Source organism: Notamacropus eugenii, chromosome 1 (assembly GCF_028372415.1).
Source record: "Notamacropus eugenii isolate mMacEug1 chromosome 1, mMacEug1.pri_v2, whole genome shotgun sequence".
Classification (NCBI taxonomy): Eukaryota; Metazoa; Chordata; class Mammalia; order Diprotodontia; family Macropodidae; genus Notamacropus; species Notamacropus eugenii.
Window position 1 is genome coordinate 182,615,501 of NC_092872.1, and position 16,578 is coordinate 182,632,078.

General features: G+C 36.5%; 1 protein-coding gene and 1 long non-coding RNA gene across 7 annotated transcripts in view; one reads left to right on the plus strand and one right to left on the minus strand.

The window, feature by feature from the left end:
• LOC140512388 (uncharacterized) overlaps window positions 1-16,578 on the plus strand; it is a 209,785-nt gene that overhangs the window by 182,363 nt on the left and 10,844 nt on the right. For 2 of the 3 annotated variants that reach the window (XR_011969759.1, XR_011969760.1), the window contains exon 4: window positions 3,776-3,829. This is a non-coding gene — a long non-coding RNA (uncharacterized lncRNA). Of the gene's footprint in view, window positions 1-3,775; window positions 3,830-9,497; window positions 9,666-16,578 lie in introns of those variants that run through there. The other variant, XR_011969758.1, reaches the window with a different exon arrangement.
• The window catches only part of LOC140512357 (cilia- and flagella-associated protein 43-like), a 193,199-nt gene that overhangs the window by 167,198 nt on the left and 9,423 nt on the right, over window positions 1-16,578 (minus strand). For 3 of the 4 annotated variants that reach the window (XM_072621506.1, XM_072621508.1, XM_072621512.1), the window contains one exon: window positions 58-205. In XM_072621506.1, the coding sequence (XP_072477607.1) occupies window positions 58-205 (148 nt within the window). Of the gene's footprint in view, window positions 1-2; window positions 206-16,578 lie in introns of all 4 variants that reach the window. The other variant, XM_072621516.1, reaches the window with a different exon arrangement.

A 16,578-nucleotide genomic window follows, 5' to 3' on the forward strand; every position in this document is an offset into this window, starting at 1 on the left:
ACCTTTAATAGAATAGTATGGATTGGATTATTGAGAAAAGAGTGTGCTGGCAGTTACCCTGAAGTTTTCTGCTTCTATGCCAACTAGCCCAGCAACTGCAGCAAGTGGTAATATGGGTCCATAGAAAGGATCTTTGAGCCCTTCGGAGAACAACCCTGCGAATTCTTTTATAAAAGTCCCATCCTCAGTAGGAAGATTTACTGACCTAAAGAAACAGAAAGAAACAGAAAATAATCAGGAATATCATTAATAGGAAATAATCATTCATGTAACCTAATATTGAAATATTTCTCATAAAAACAGGATTTTTTAAAAATCCTGTTTCTTTCTAAATGAGTTGTAAAACTATACATTATGATTGTAAATTATGCATAGAAGAATTTTCAAAATCATAACATACATTACCTAAATCAGAAGTTTGTAAAATAAGGGTTTGAATCCTCTGAGAGACTGTGGAATAACCTCAAGGGAATGCTGTCATGGCCTCATTAACCCCAAACACCCCCTCATCCTCAGTCCCAGATCTGTACAAATTACCCAACTTTCCACTTCTCTTTCTAGGACAAAACCTTCAAAGAAATCCCACCTCAACGAAGACCCCTGTAACAGTAGCTCTACAGGTGCCACTGGGAAAACCTGCCCACATTCACACAGTATACCCATAGCTACTTCCCAGATCAACATATCACTTACCAGGCACCCTTCAGAGGGCGAACCCTGTAGCAATCACCCAGTGATCAAGGGACCCCTTCAACTGGCAAAGGCATGGATGGATTTTTATTGGCATTTAAGAAACTTGTTAAAGTATCTTTCCCCCAGTGTTCAATTTCCACCACCCAATCATCCAGGATTATAACCTCCTGTAGTATTCCCCACCTTTACTCACCCCACATTATAAAAGCAGTTGGTAAATCTAGTCTTGTTATTTCTGCAGCTTCTCTACTATATATTCTCTTCATTCTCTCAAATAAAAATCACCCAAGCTCAGGTCCTCATCATCTCTTACCTGAATTCTCACAATAGCCTCCTACTTGATCTCCTTCTAATCTTTCCCCTCCTCTAATCCATCTTCTCTACACTTCCCAAAGTACAGGTCTTCACCTACTCAGTAAACTCCTGTGGTCCCTATTATCTCAGTCAGACACAGACTATTCTATTTGGCATGTAGAGCTCTTCTACTTGACCACAACTTACATTTGCAGATTTCTACTTTATTCCCCTTCCTACACTCTAAACTAACTTTTTTGTTACTCCTTATACTCATAAAAACACAGAAACATTTAGATATGATTAAGAAATTAAAATTAAGTTTTGATAGTATTAAGCAAAACCATGTAAAGAGAAAAATGGGTTAATAATGAAAACTTTCTGCTGAAATGAAATCATAAAATTCACTTTTACTTATTTTCACATTATATATCATGCATTTCTACAGATGGAGAAACATGTCTCTTGCTGAAAAGGTGTTAGCCTTATTGACTTATCACATCCCCTTGTGTTCATCCTTCATTGCTGAAGAAGACCACACCATCAGAGAAATGATAACATGACTTGAACTTGACTTTGTTTTGAGGGAGGGAGGGCTGTGCAAGGTCACCAGTCTTACTTTTCCAAAGCCATCTGAATTCAGTGACCAGATATTCATCAGGATGACTGGAGATGACCCAGGATGCACTGGGAGACCTTGACCCCTTTAGGCCAAGGTCTTTGCAGGTACTCACTTAGGGTGAGGTAATGCTCATTCATTCAATAGGTTTGTTTAAGAATTAGCCAGGGCATGGTCCCTTTAATGAGGCCAAGAAAAAGAAAGACATCAGGCTGGGAAGGAAACAGTCACAGTTATTACTGATAATCACTCTAAAGCCAGGAGGGTCCAAAAGAACCCTTAGGTAGGGGTCCATTGGCTTCCTAGCTTCAGAGTGCAGTAGGTTTATGGTTTTGGGAAAGGAAAAGACAAGACGGGGAAGGAAAGGGAAGGAAGGGAAGGGAAGGGAAGGGAAGGGAAAGGAAGGGAAGGGAAGGGAAGGGAACTAGGCAGTAAAACCCAAGTCAACTGGGCATCTTTTGGCCATCCAAATTACCTTCCTTTGGTACAGGAAGGAGAAGCAAGGGGAGAGGGAGGCAGGCAGATAAATTTCTACAGATGGAAAAACATGTCTCCTGCTGAAAAGCTGTTAGGCTTATTGACTCATCACATCCCCTATAACACTGGCAAATAACTTTGGTGAACACACATTTTCCTATTTTGTGGTTTCCATAGAATTAATAATCACAAGGGTATGGAACACAGATCTCTACCAAGTATTCTTACATGATTATAAAATAAATACAGGAGACTCCTTATTAAAGAAAAGAGACTTCTGAGGCAAATGTTTAAAAATTGTTTATTAACAATGTACATTAATAACCTTTAATTTTCAGGACTTTTTAATCCATATACATGTATGGAAAAATATAGTCTGCTGTAGATAAACTTTCATGAAAACATCCCTATTTTCTCTTCATATATTCATCAGATATTATCCTTGGTATGTGGGTAGAACACAAAGATAAGGAAGTAGAGCATGGCCAGTTGATATTTTCTCAGTTCCCTTTTTGGTTAATATTACCATCTTTTTAAAATAGTCTTTTGATATTTTTCCCTCCTTGAAATATCACATAACCATATAAACTGAACTGTCGGTGCTTCCAAAATTCCATTGCATCCAAGATGAATTTTCTAAGAATGTACTTGTTTGATTCTTAATTTCATTTTCTTCACTGTCTTTTCAACTTCCTTATATAGATATCACTAACTAAAATGTTAGGGTCTAAATATAATTGTTCCTCTTTCAAGAATAATAAAAATGAATCATTGTATAAAAAATGAAAAATTTCTTCCATTTCCCACATATTTATTCTTTTCCATCTAGTTTTGCCTATCAACGCTCTTAAGGTGATATAGCTTAATTGGGTCTTGTGCCAAGCTTTCTGTAGACTTACTTTCACTTCCACTATTTTTCCTTTTAAAAAAAAAATCAACTTTACAAGCAACCTTTTGTTGTCTACCACCATGCTTTTTCAATGAAATTATTTTATAAATTGGTGCAGTTGTTGCTACCATCTTTCTACATCTGGCAAAAAGATCAGGTGTTTGACTATGGTAGTTTCTGGGTTCTTTCAGGCTTCTCATGATGATTACTTTTATTGACTAAGTTTTTGCAGGAAAAAAAGTGATAATATCGACATTGTTGTCATTCATTTCTCATTTTCCTGTATTAACGGTTTATTTGAATTGCTCATGCTAAAGCTACTCATATTATTTGCAATGTCTTCTTAACTTCAACCTTACTTCTAGATTTATCTTGATTTTTACTTTTGTTCTTAGATCTGACTGCACACACAGCAAATTATGTTATATCCAAAGAAATGATGATTAACTTCTCCTCTCCCCTCAATAAGACTCAAGCTTCTTAAGGACAAGTACTGTTTTTTTTATCTTTGATCCCCGGCAATGTGCTCAGTGCCTGGCAAACAGTGGCCATAGTAGCCCGGCACATAAAAGCTTGTTGAATTGAATCAAATTGTCTGCTAAGAAATAATTTCACATTGATGATGTTCAGTTCTCAAATCATCAATGTGAAATTATTTCTTACAAAATACGTGGATTTAGGAATACTTTTTGAAGTCAGCATTAATGATATTTTAGGGAAGACAGGAATGCAGAACAAAAAAAGGAAGTGAAAAATGGCACTATCTCCTTTCAATTTTCTCCATTTGGCCCTTTCATTTTCAGAGACCACAGAATGTCATCCTGTAAGTCAAAGGGAGCTTAAAGAAGTTTTTCAGGGTAAGTCAAATAATTATTTGAACTAAAAGAACCCAAATGGCAGAATTTTAAATGAAACAGACCATGCAGGAAAGAATTTGATATCACTGAACTCAGTGACCATTATGCAATAAACCCCAAGATGATGGTTGATGGTAAAGAAATGGAAAGCAATCTGACTTCCAGAAATTAGGTTTAGAACATCTTCCACCATGTCCTACAACAAACTCAAAATGGCAATACGGCCTGAATAGTGTCAATCATATCTCAAAAGAATTAGAAAAGAACCAGACTGAGCACCTTTAACAGCAATGTGTAGACAAATTCTTAACTTTCTAATAAAGGTTAGAGACAATCGCAAAAATGGACAAACTTTATTGCATTAAACTTTAAAGTTTTGCAAGAATAATACTAATACTACTAGAATACTACTAGAAAAGTTATGTGGTCAATTGGAAAAAATATTTGTATCAAATATTTCTGATAAAGGTCTGATATCCAAAACTTATAAGCATCTACTATTTATTTATATCTAGACAGATAGATGCAAAAAGATTTTCCTCCATAAGTAGTCAAAGGAAATGAATAAGCAGTTCTCAAAAAAAAATTTCCAAACTGTTAACTGTCATATGAAAGAATGTCTCAAATCACTAATAACAAAAGAAATATACATAAAATAGGGGCATCTAGGTGGTGCAGTGGATAGTGCCATGTCTACAGCTAGAGAGACTTATTTTCCTGAATTCAAATCTGACCTCAGACTCTTCTTAACTGTGATCCCAGGCAAGTCTCTAACTCTGTTTGCATCAGTTTATCATCTATAAAAATGACCTGGAAAAAGAAATGGCAAATCACTCCAGTATCTTTACCAAGAAAACCCCAAATGAGGTCAGGAGGAGTCAGACATGACTGAAAAACTGAACAAACATTAAAAAGCTTAAGGTTCAATCTCAGATACCCCAAGTTGGAAAATGACAAAATATGTAAATAATCAAGGTTGAAGGAAGCAGTGGAAAGAGAGACACATTAGTACAATTTAATTAGAATTATGAACTAGCCAAACATTATGAAAAGCAATTTGGAATTTTGATTTAAAAGTAACTAAAATGTCCATAGTGTCTAAAATGTCCATAATGACATAGTCAAAAATGATTTAAATGACCCAGAGATCCCACCACCACAGGTTTATATCCCAAGGATGGCAAAGACAGAAACTTTTATGCCAAAATATTCATAGGAGAATTTTTTGGGGGAAATTTCTTTGTGTAAAGAAACAAAGTAAATTTGAGCCCATTGATTGTGCAATGGCTAAAATACCCATGGTATATGAATTCAGGAGGAAATTGCTACACAATAAGAAAGAAATTAATATGAAAAATTCAGAAAAACATGAGAAAACTTATATGAACTGAATGCTAGAAAGCTGTAATGACCAATCTTGGTCTCAGAGAAGAGTTGAGAAAATGTACTTCACAGCCTAACATTCATTTTGCTGCATAGGGGGAGTATCTATAAAGAAACTGGAATATTACATATACCAACAAACTCCGTTGATGTGTTGGTTTTGCTAAATAAATTTCTTTATGTTTTAATCTTTGTTAAAGGGGATGGCTTATAGTTAAGAGGAGGTGGAAGAGCATATTTGGAAAATAATGTGCTGTTAAAGCAAAGCATCAGTAAAAAGAAGATAAACATTCCATTAAAAGCATGGCTCTTTGTAAAATCTCATGACTTTGTGGGGGCAAAACATAGAACACTTGTATTTTATTTTGGAAAACGATTTTTTTTTCATGGCTTGGTTCTTCAAGAATGTTTGAGATAAAAGGAAAAATTGCTGGGTCACCTCCCCTTCATATTTTCCACATACTTCACACCCTCATTTTAGGAAGAGCTAACATTTATATAGTACTTCAAGGTTTGCAAAGTGTTCTGTATAATTTAATTTAATTTTCACAAAGATCTAAGGTAGGTGCTAGTCAGTCATTTACTTAGTAGGTATGTATTAAGTGCCTGCTGTGTGCTAGACATGGTGTTAAGCACAAAGGATGCAAAAAAAGGCAAAGGGCAGCCCCTGACCTCAAGGAACTCACAATAGAATGGGGAAGATGACAAACAGACAAATAGGTATGAAACAAGCTACATACAAGATAAACAGAAAATAAACAAAGGAAGTCATTAAGATGGGTTGGGAAAGACTTCCTCTAGAAGGTATGATTTGAAGGAAGTGAGTAGATAGAGATGAGGGAGAGTATTGCCGGAATGTGGGACAACCAGAGAAAATACTTGGAGTGAAGAGAGGGAGTGTCTTTTTGGGGGAACAGCTAGTTGGGTAGTGTCACTGAATCAACATTACCCTCATTTTACAGATAAGGAAATGAGCCTGACAGAGATTAAGTGATTATTCAGGTTCACACAGTAAATTTCAGGTGCCATTCAAACTTAGGTTTCCCTGATTCCAAATTCAAATCAATCAGAATCATTTTATAATAAAAATGTGTCTCTGACATTTTCATATTTCATAGACATTTCTGAAAAAAAAATGAGTAACCAATAAAAGAATGCAAAGTCATCATCATTCTGATCCTGCAAGATTAAATTTAAAAAGTTACTGATAATAAGTTAACAAAATTATATTTTATATGTTCTCTAATTTTAAAATACTTTTCCTGCAAATGAAAAGTAGACCTGTTTATTAGTTACCTGAATGACCACTTTTCATTTTAAAGATTTAAATATTTCAAAATATCGATGGGAAAAACACTCATTTACCATGGATAAATTAATGATACATTTCTTCTTACTCCATCTGTTCTAGAATACTTAATAGACTTATATGATGCTAAACTAAAATTTGAATTTGAAAATTTTATTCTATTTTAGCTACAATCTCTGGTTTATTAAAAATGCAATTGCAACATCTTATTTTTGTGAAAAAGAATTTTCTTCTCTAACTGAGGAAAAAAACTATTGATCCCAATCACCAGTTGAAAAAATTTTATGAATAGCACAGTCATCAACTATATCAGTGAGAAATTTTACACCAAAAAGATACCATAGAATCACACTAAAACATTTGATTACATCATTAATGTGAGAATATTAAGGATTTTATAGATACATGAATGTGTTTACATGGTGTAATTTTTATTTTGTGTTTAACATTTATTATAAAAATTTGTTTTATTAAATGGGCTACAATAATTACATAAACTTATGAAATACCTGAGTGATGAATTGGGTATTCAATTTTTAAAAAATAGAAAAAAGAAAAATTAAAAACCAGCAATTAAAGACCAAAATGGAAATCTTGAAATTAATAAAATTGAAAATTAAAAACTATTGATCTAATAAAAATAGCAACTGGTTTATGAAAAAAATAGATTAACCATTGATTAATCTAAAAAAAAAATCCCAATGGTGGTTCTCTAAGGCAAAATGCCTTCCACACTCAGAGAAAGAAATATGGAAGTCATTCGCAAAATGTAGCAGATCATGTTTGTGTATGTGTATGTTTTTGTTTTTCATGTTTTGATTTGTTATATGATTTCTTCCATTTATTTTAGTCCGACTACATAGCATGACTATAGTGAAAATGTACTCAATAGGAAAGTATATGTAGAACCTATACAGAATTGTATGCAGTCGTGGGGAGGGAGGGGGGTAGTGGGGGGTATGTGTGGGGGGGATAAAATCTCAATTGTATGGCAGTGATTGTTAAACATTAAAAAGTAATAAAAATAAATAAAACCAAATTACCAGTATCAAAAACTAAAAGGGTGAATGAAAATAAAATTAAAGCAATTATTGGAGCTATAATGCCCAATTCTATGTCAATAAATCTGACAATCTAACTGAAATGGATGTATATATACAATGATATAAATTCCACAAACTAATAGAACAGAAAATAGAATATTTATGTAGACCTAGCAAAGAAAAACAAATTGAACAAACTTTAAAGGATCTCCCCAAGAAAAAATTCTCAGCACCAGATAGATTTACAAGTGAATTGTGTCAAACATTTAAAGAACAATTAATTCTCAATAATATGTAAATTATTTGGAAAAATGGGTAAAGAAGGAGTCCTACCAGATTCCTTCTATGACACAAACATGTATGGCTTTGATACCTAAACAAGGAAGAGGAAAGCCAGAAAGAAAACTATAGGCCACAAATGAATAATGATGCAAAATTTTTAAATAAAATACTAGGAAGGAGATTATGGCAATATATCACAAAGATCATACACTATGAAACAAGAATACAGGGCTGGTTCACTATTAGGAATACTAGAAGCATAATTGACCATATTGATGACAAAAGCAACAATGGTATAATTACCTCAGTAGATGCAAAAAAAAAAAAAGCTTTTGACAAAATACAGCACTCATTCCTATTAGAAACACTAGAAACCCTAGGAATAAATGGAGCTTTTCTTAAAAGGATTAGTATCTGTCTAAAATCAAGCGTAACCATTATCTGTAATATAGATAAACTTGAAGCCTCATTAACAAGATCAGGGATGAAGGTTGCCCATTACTATTGAATATTGTACTAGAAATGCTAGCTATTGCAACAAGACAATGAATTAAAGAAATAAAAATAGACAATGAAGAAACAGAACTATCATTTGCAGACTCTAAGTTGGTATATTTAGAGAATCCTAAAGAATCAGCTAAAAGATTTGTTTAAAAATGAACAACTTCATCAAAGTTGCAGGATAAAAAAATAAACTCACATAAATCATCAGCCTTTCTAAAATATTTGCAGCAAAACCAAATTGAAAACGTTGGAAAAAGAAATTCCATTTAAAATAACTGTAGACAATATGCAACAGTTGGTAGTCTACCTTTCAAGAGAAACCCAGGGACCATATGAAAGCAAATACAAAACATTTTTCACACAAATAAAGACAGATCTAAACAACTAGAGAAATTGTAATTGTTTATGGGTAGGCTGAGCCAATGTAATAAAAATGACAACTCTACTAGAATTAATTTTCTTAGTGTCATATCAATAAAACTACCCAAGAATTATTTTACGGAATTAGACAAAAAGAAGAGAAAGTCAAGAATATCATAAGAATTCATGGAGAAAATTGTGAAAGAAGGTACCAGATTTTATACTGTATTACAAAATGGTAATCAAAACAATCTGGTACTGGCATTGTCTTATTGCTATAACTAACATTTCTAGAATAACACTGAATAACAATAGACAGCCTTGCTTCACCCCTAATCTTGTTGGAGAGGATCCAAATTTATCCCTATTATAGACAGGGATATCTTGATTTTAGGTAGCAACTTAAATAGAAAGGAGTATCAATGCAATAGGTTAGATACATAACACACAATAGCAAATGTCCCTAGTAATCTAGAGTTCGATAAACCCAAAGATCAAAGTTTTGGGACGAGAACTATTTGATCAAAATTGCTGGGAAAACTGGAAAGCAATTTGGCAGAAACTAAACATAGACCAACATCTTACACCATATACCAAGATAAGGTCAAAATGGATGTATGATTTAGACACAAAGGATAATATCATGTGTAAATTATCATGAGCACAGAAACTTTTACCTGTAAGATCTATGGATAAAGGAAGAATGTATGACCAAACAGGAGATAGAGAAGATCATGGAAGGTAAAATGTACAATTTCTGTTACATGAAATTACAATTTTTTTGCAGAAACAAAACCAGGGAAACCAAGATTAGAAGGAAAGCAGGAAACTGAAGGAGGAGAATTTACAATAAGTTGCTCTGATAAAATCCTCATTTCTCAAATAGTGAACTGAGTCAAATTTATTAAAAAAAAAAAAAAGAGCTTTTGCCCAGTTGACAAATGGTCAAAGGCTACGAACAGGCAATTTTCAGAAGAAGAAATCAAAAGCTATTTATACTCCTGTAATGGGACAAGTTAGAGCCGACCCCTGTCCATTGCAGGACGCCAAACTGAGAGCCTGCCTAGATAACCTGGGGGCTTGTCAGTGGGAGTGGAACTAGATGGATTTCAGGAGGAAGGGTCTCGTCTTTGTTTGCAACATGGCAGTTCTTTGTCCAGTTCCGGATGTCCAGTGGAGAAGACACCCATATAAGGAAAGGTGTTAGGTGATAGGTTCAATGTATAGACTTAGAAATGTTCACGTAATTAAGACTATATATGCATGTGAGCTAGCTGGAGTAAACGGAGTCCTCACCACCTTGTCTCCCGCATCATTCATTACTCACTAGATCAAGGCCTCTTGCCGGACAACAGCCTTGGGTCGGGTTTAGGGATCCCCGTAATGGTCTAGGGGACCCCAACATACTCCTATGAAGAAATGTTCTAAATCACTACTGATTAAAGAAATGCAAATTAAAACAACTCTGAGGTACCACCTCACACTTAACATATTGATTCACATGATATAAAAGGAGAATGGCAAATGTTAAATGGGATGTGGAATAATTGGGACACTGATGCACTGTTGGTGGACTTGTGAACTGGTCCATCCATTATGGAGAACAATTTATTATGTGCATGCCCTTTGATCCAGCAATACCACTACTAGGTCCGTATCCCCAGAAAACAAAGGAAGAGGGAAAGGACCTATATGCACAATGATATTTGCAGCAGCTTTTTGTGGTGGCAAAGAATTGGAATTTGAGGGAATGCCCATCAATTGAAGAATGGCTGACCAAATTGTAAAAGATTATTGAGGTGGAATACTATTGCGCTATAAAAAATGACAAGCAGAATGATTAGGATGATTTTTAAAAAAACCTGGGAAGACTTATATGAACTCCCACAAAGTGGAGTGAGCAGATCCAGGGAAACATTTTACGCAGTATCAGCAATACTATAACAATACTCTATTAAGAAAGACTTAGCTACTCTGATCAATACAATGATCTAAGATCGTTCTAAAGGACTCATCATGAAAAAGCTATCTATCTTCAGAGAGAAAACTTATGAGCTCTGAGTGCAAATTAAAGTATAATTTTTTTCACTTCTTCCTTTTTTTTTTTTTTAGCATCAAGACTGGTATTGTAATACGCTTTGCATGATTTCACATGTGTAATTAGTATCATTGCTTGCTATCTCAATGGGGGAAAGAAGGAAGAGAATTTAGAACTCAACATTTATTTTTCTTTTTTTAAAAAAAATTTATTTATTTAACTTATAACATTCATTTTCACAAAATTTTGAGTTCCAAATTTTCTCCCCATTTGTCCCCTCCCCCCACCCCAAAACACTGAGCATTCTAATTGCCCCTATCACCAATCTGCCCTCTCTTCTATCATCCCTCCCTTCCCTTGTCCCCATCTTCTCTTTTGTCCCGTAGGGCCAGATAACTTTCTGTACCCCATTACCTGTATTTCTTATTTCCTAGTAGCAAGAACAGTACTTCACAGTTGTTCCTATAACTTTGAGTTCCAACTTCTCTTCATCCCTCCCTCCTCACCCATTCTCTTTGGGAAGGCAAGCAATTCAATATAGACCATATCTGTGTAGTTTTGCAAATGACTTCCATAATAGTCGTGTTGTATAAGACTAACTATATTTCGCTCCATCCTATCCTGCCCCCCATTACTTCTATTCTCTGTTTTGATCCTGTCCTTCCCCAAGAGTGTTGACTTCAAATTGCTACCTCCTCCCATTGCCCTCTGTTCCATCATCCCTCTCACTCTGCTTATCCCATTCTCCCCCACTTACCTGTATTGTAAGATAGGTTTTCATACCAAAACGAGTGTGCATTTTATTTCTTTCTTTACTCGAATGTGATGAGAGTAAACTTCATGTTTTTCTCTCAGCTCCCCTCTTTTTCCCTCCACTAAAAAGTCTTTTGCCTGCCTCTTTTATAAGAGATAATTTGCCCCATTCCATTTCTCCCTTTCTCCTCCCAATATATTTCTCTCTCACTGCTTAATTTCATTTTTTTAAAGATATGATCCCATCCTATTCCATTCACTCTGTGCTCTCTGTCTCTGTGTGTGCATGCACACACATGTGTGTGTGTGTGTGTGTGTATGTAATCCCACCAACCACCCAGATACTGAAAAGTTTCAAGAGTTACAAATATTGTCTTTCCATTTAGGAATGTAAACAGTTCAACTTTAGTAAAGTCCCTTATGACTTCTCTTTGCTGTTTACCTTTTCATGCTTCTCTTCATTCTTGTGTTTGAAAGTCAAATTTTCTTTTCAGCTCTGGTCTTTTCATCAAGAATGCTTGAAAGTCCTTGATTTCATTGAAAGACCATTTTTTCCCTTGAAGTATTATACTCAGTTTTGCTGGGTAGGTGATTCTTGGTTTTAGTCCTAGTTCCTTTGACTTCTGGAATATCATATTCCACTCCTTTCGATCCCTTAATGTATAAGCTGCTAGATCTTGTGTTATCTGATTGTAGTTCCAGAATACTTGAATTGTTTCTTTCTAGCTGCTTGCAATATTTTCTCCTTGACCTGGGAACTCTGGAATTTGGCCACAGTGTTCCTAGGAGTTTCTCTTTTTGGATCTCTTTCAGGAGGTTATTGGTGGGTTCCTTGAATACTTATTTTGCCCTCTGGTTCTAGAATCTCAGGGCAGTTTTCCTTGATAATTTCATGAAAGATGATGTCTAGGCTCTTTTTTTGATCATGGCTTTCAGGTAGTCCCATAATTTTTAAATTGTCTCTCCTGGATCTATTTTCCAGGTCAGTTGTTTTTCCAATGAGATAGTTCACATTATCTTCCATTTTTTTCATTCTTTTGGTTTTGTTTTGTGATTTCTTGGTTTCTCATAAAGTCATTAGCCTCCATCTGTTCCATTCTAATTTTGAAAGAACTATTTTCTTCAGTGAGCTTTTGAACCTCCTTTTCCATTTGGCTAATTCTGCTTTTGAAAGCATTCTTCTCCTCATTGGCTTTTTGAACCTCTATTGCCAATTGAGTTAGCCTATTTTTCAAGGTGTTATTTTCTTCAGCATTTTTTTGGGTCTCCTTTAGCAAGGTGTTGACCTGCTTTTTATGCTTTTCTTCCATCTCTCTCATTTCTCTTCCCAGTTTTTCCTTCACCTCTCTAACTTGATTTTCAAAATCCTGTTTGAGCTCTTCCATGGCCTGAGCCCATGGAATATTTATTCTGGATGTTTGGGATACAGAAGCCTTGACTTCTGTGTCTTTCCCTGATGGTAAGCCTTGTTCTTCCTCTTCAGAAAGGAAGGGAGGAGATACCTGTTCACCAAGAAAGTAGCCTTCTATGATCTTTTTTTTCCCCTTTTCTGGGCATTTTCCCAGCCAGTTACTTGACTTCTGAGTGTCCTCTCGACACCCACCATGCCTCCAGATCTGCCCAGCTAGTGCTTTGGGTCTGAGATTCAAATGCTGTTTCCCAGCCTCAGGGCTTTGGGCAGGGGCAGGGCTGCTATTCAGTGTGAGATTAAGTTCAGGTGCTCAGGTGGGGGCAGGGGCACCTCACGGGGCTCAGTTCCCTCAGGGGGTTTATGCAGAGACCTTCAACAATGGATCCAAGCTCCTGCCTGCTTTGGGAGCCCCTGTCTGCTACTGCCTCTGCTGCTGCCTCCCGAGGGGGCCTGAATTATGGGGACACCCCACTCCCCTCTTGACCAGCCAAAGAGACCCTCTCACCAACCTTTGGCACCTGTGGGTGGAGGTACCTGCTCGGCTGCTGTAGATTCTGTCCCCGAAGCCTGCTCGGATCTGCTCCTCTCGGTGCTGGGGGGCCAAGGCAGGGCTGGGCTCTGCTCTGGGTCCAGTGCACAACAGACCTTTGGTGTCTGTTTTCAGGGCTCTCTGGAACAGAAATCTCTTCCACTCCATTGTTCTGTGGCTTCTACTGCTCCTGAATTTGTTGGGAGTTCTTCTTCATAGGTATTTTATGGGCTGTGGGTTTTGGAGCTAGCTTATGTGTGTCTTTCTACTTTGCCATCTTGGCTCCTCCCTCAACATTTTTTTTTAAAAAAATGTTAAAAGAGGGGGCAGAGCCAAAATGGTGGAATAGAAGGATGGACCTATAGAAGCTCTCCCCATATAGCTCATAAAATAGCTGTAAAAAATGACTCTAAACAAATTCTAGAGCAGGAGAAGACACAAAATGACAGAGTGAAAGAGATTTCCAGCCCAAGGCAACCTGGAAGGCCAACAGGAAAGGTCTATCTTATTGAATTTGAAGTGTAGCACAGCCCACAGAGTGCAGCTCAGCCTTGGCCATATGGCATTGCTCAGACAGGACCAGAGCAGGCTTCAGGGCACCACCAGTAGCAGCTGCAATTCCCACATTCCTCAATCCACAAACACCAAAGACAGCTTCAAAGGTCAGTGAGATAGCTCTTTCACCTGGGTGAGGTGGGAGCAGGATCCTCCCCTAGTCCTGGCCCCAGGAGGTGGCAGCATCCATTTTTGGAGCCCTCAGGCAAAAGACACTGGGGGAATTGAGTGGTTGATCTGGATCTCAGCCATGAGTGGTGGTCCTGAGGTGAGGAGGAGTACTGGCTGGTGGAGCTGGTGTAATCTTTGGAGAGGATCCTGGGCAGAAAAGCTTGTGGTTGATGCCAGACTAGAGAGCAGCTCAGGAGAGGAGCAACTCCTCTTTCTTGATTGTGCCACCATGGAGGAACTGGGAACTTACAGGTCTCCAGAGTATACCCTCCTCTTGACAAGGAATTCAAAAGTCAAGTATTTGGCTGGGAAAAATGTCCCAAAAAAGGGAAAAAATAAGACTATAGAAGGTTACTTTCTTGGTGAACAAATATTTTCTTCCATCCTTTTGGATGAGAAAGAACAAGGCATATTATCAGAGGAAGACATAATAGTTAAGACTTCTGCATTCAAAGCCTCCAAAATAAATATGCAGTGGTCTCAGGCCAAGGAAGAACTCAAAAAGGATTTTGAAAATCAAGTAAAAGAGGTGGAGGAAAAATTGGGAAAAGACAGTGAAGCAAGAAAATCATGAAAAGCTAAAGGAGACCCCAAAAAATGCGAAGAAAATAACACCTTTAGAAATAGGCTAACTTAATTGGCAAAAGAGCCCCAAAACGTCAAAGAGGAGAAGAATGCTTTAAAAAGCAGCCAAATGGAAAAGGAGGTTCAAAAACTCACTGAAGAAAATAGTTCTTTAAAAATTAGAATGGAGCAGATGAAAGCTAATGACTTTATAAGAAACCAAGAAATTCTAAAACAAAACCAAAAGAATGAAAAAATACAAGACAATGTGAAATATCTCATTGGAAAAACAACTGACCTGAAAAATAGATCCAGGAGAGACAATATAAAAAATTGTGGGACTACCTGAAAGCCATGATCAAAAAAAGAGCCTAGATATCATCTTTCATGAAATTATCAAGGAAAACTGCCCTGATATTCTAGAACCAGGGGGCAAAATAAATATTGAAAGAATTCACTGATCACCTCCTGAAAGAGATACCAAAAGAAAATCTCTTAGGAATATTGTAGCCAAATTCCAGAATTCTCAGGTCAAGGAGAAAATATTGCAAGCAGCTAGAAAGAAACAAATCAATTTTTGTGGAAATACAATCAGGATAACACAAGATCTAGTGGCTTCTATATTAAGGGAACGAAGGGCTTGGAATATGATATTCTAGAAGTCTAGAAGAACTAAGATTAAAACCAAGAATCACCTACCCAGCAAAACAGAGTATAATGCTTCAGGGAAAAAATGGTCATTCAATGAAATAGAGGACTTTGAAGCATTTTTGATGAAAAGATCAGAGCTTAATAGAAAGTTTGACTTTCAAACACAAGAATCAAGAGAAGCATGAAAAGGTAAACAGGAAAGAGAAATCAGAAAGGACTTACTAAATTTGATCTGTTTACATTCCTCCATGGAAAGATAATATTTGTAACTCTTGAAACTTTTCTCAGTATTTGGGTAGTTGGAGAGATTATGCACACACACACACACAGATACACAAACACACACATACAGACACACATACAGGCCACAAGGTGAGTTGAATAGGAAGGGATGATATCTACAAAAATAAAATTAAGGGGTGAGAGAGGAATATATTGGGAGGAGAAAGGGAGAAATGGAATGAGGCAAATTATCTCTCATAAAAGAGGCAAAAAAATCTTTTTCAATGGAGGGAAAAAGGGGGGAGGTAAAAGGGAAAAAGTGAAGCTTATTCTCATCACATTTGGCTTAAGGAGGGAATAACATGCACAATCAGTTTGGTATGAAAATCTATCTTACACTACAGGAAAGTAGGGGAGAAAGGGGATAAATGGGGTCTAGGGGAATTATTGAAGGGAAGGCAAATGGGAGGAGGGAGTAAAGAGAAATAAACACTTTAGGGGAGAGATAAGGTCTAAAGAAAGAATAGAATAAATAGGGGGAAGGATGGGATGGAGGGAAGTATATTATTGGAGTCTTTAGCAAAACTACAAATATATAGCCTATATTGAATTGCTTACCTTCTTAGTGGGGATAGGTGGGGAGGGAGGAAGGGAGAGAAGTTGGAACTCAAAGTTTTAGGAACGAATGTTGAGAATAGTTTCTGCATGCAACTGGGAAATAAGAAATACAGGTAATAGGGGTATAGAAATCTATTTTGCCCTACAAGAAAATAAAGAAGATGGAGATAAAGGGAAGGGAGTGGTGTGATAGAAGAGAGGGCAGATCGGGGGAAGGGGCAATCAGAATTCATGATGTTTTGGGGTGGGGAGTGAGAGATGGAGAGAAAATTTGGAACTCAAAATCTTGTGGAAATGAATGTTGAAAACTAAAAATGAATTAATTAATTAAAAAAGAAAGGAGCACAATTAGTTAC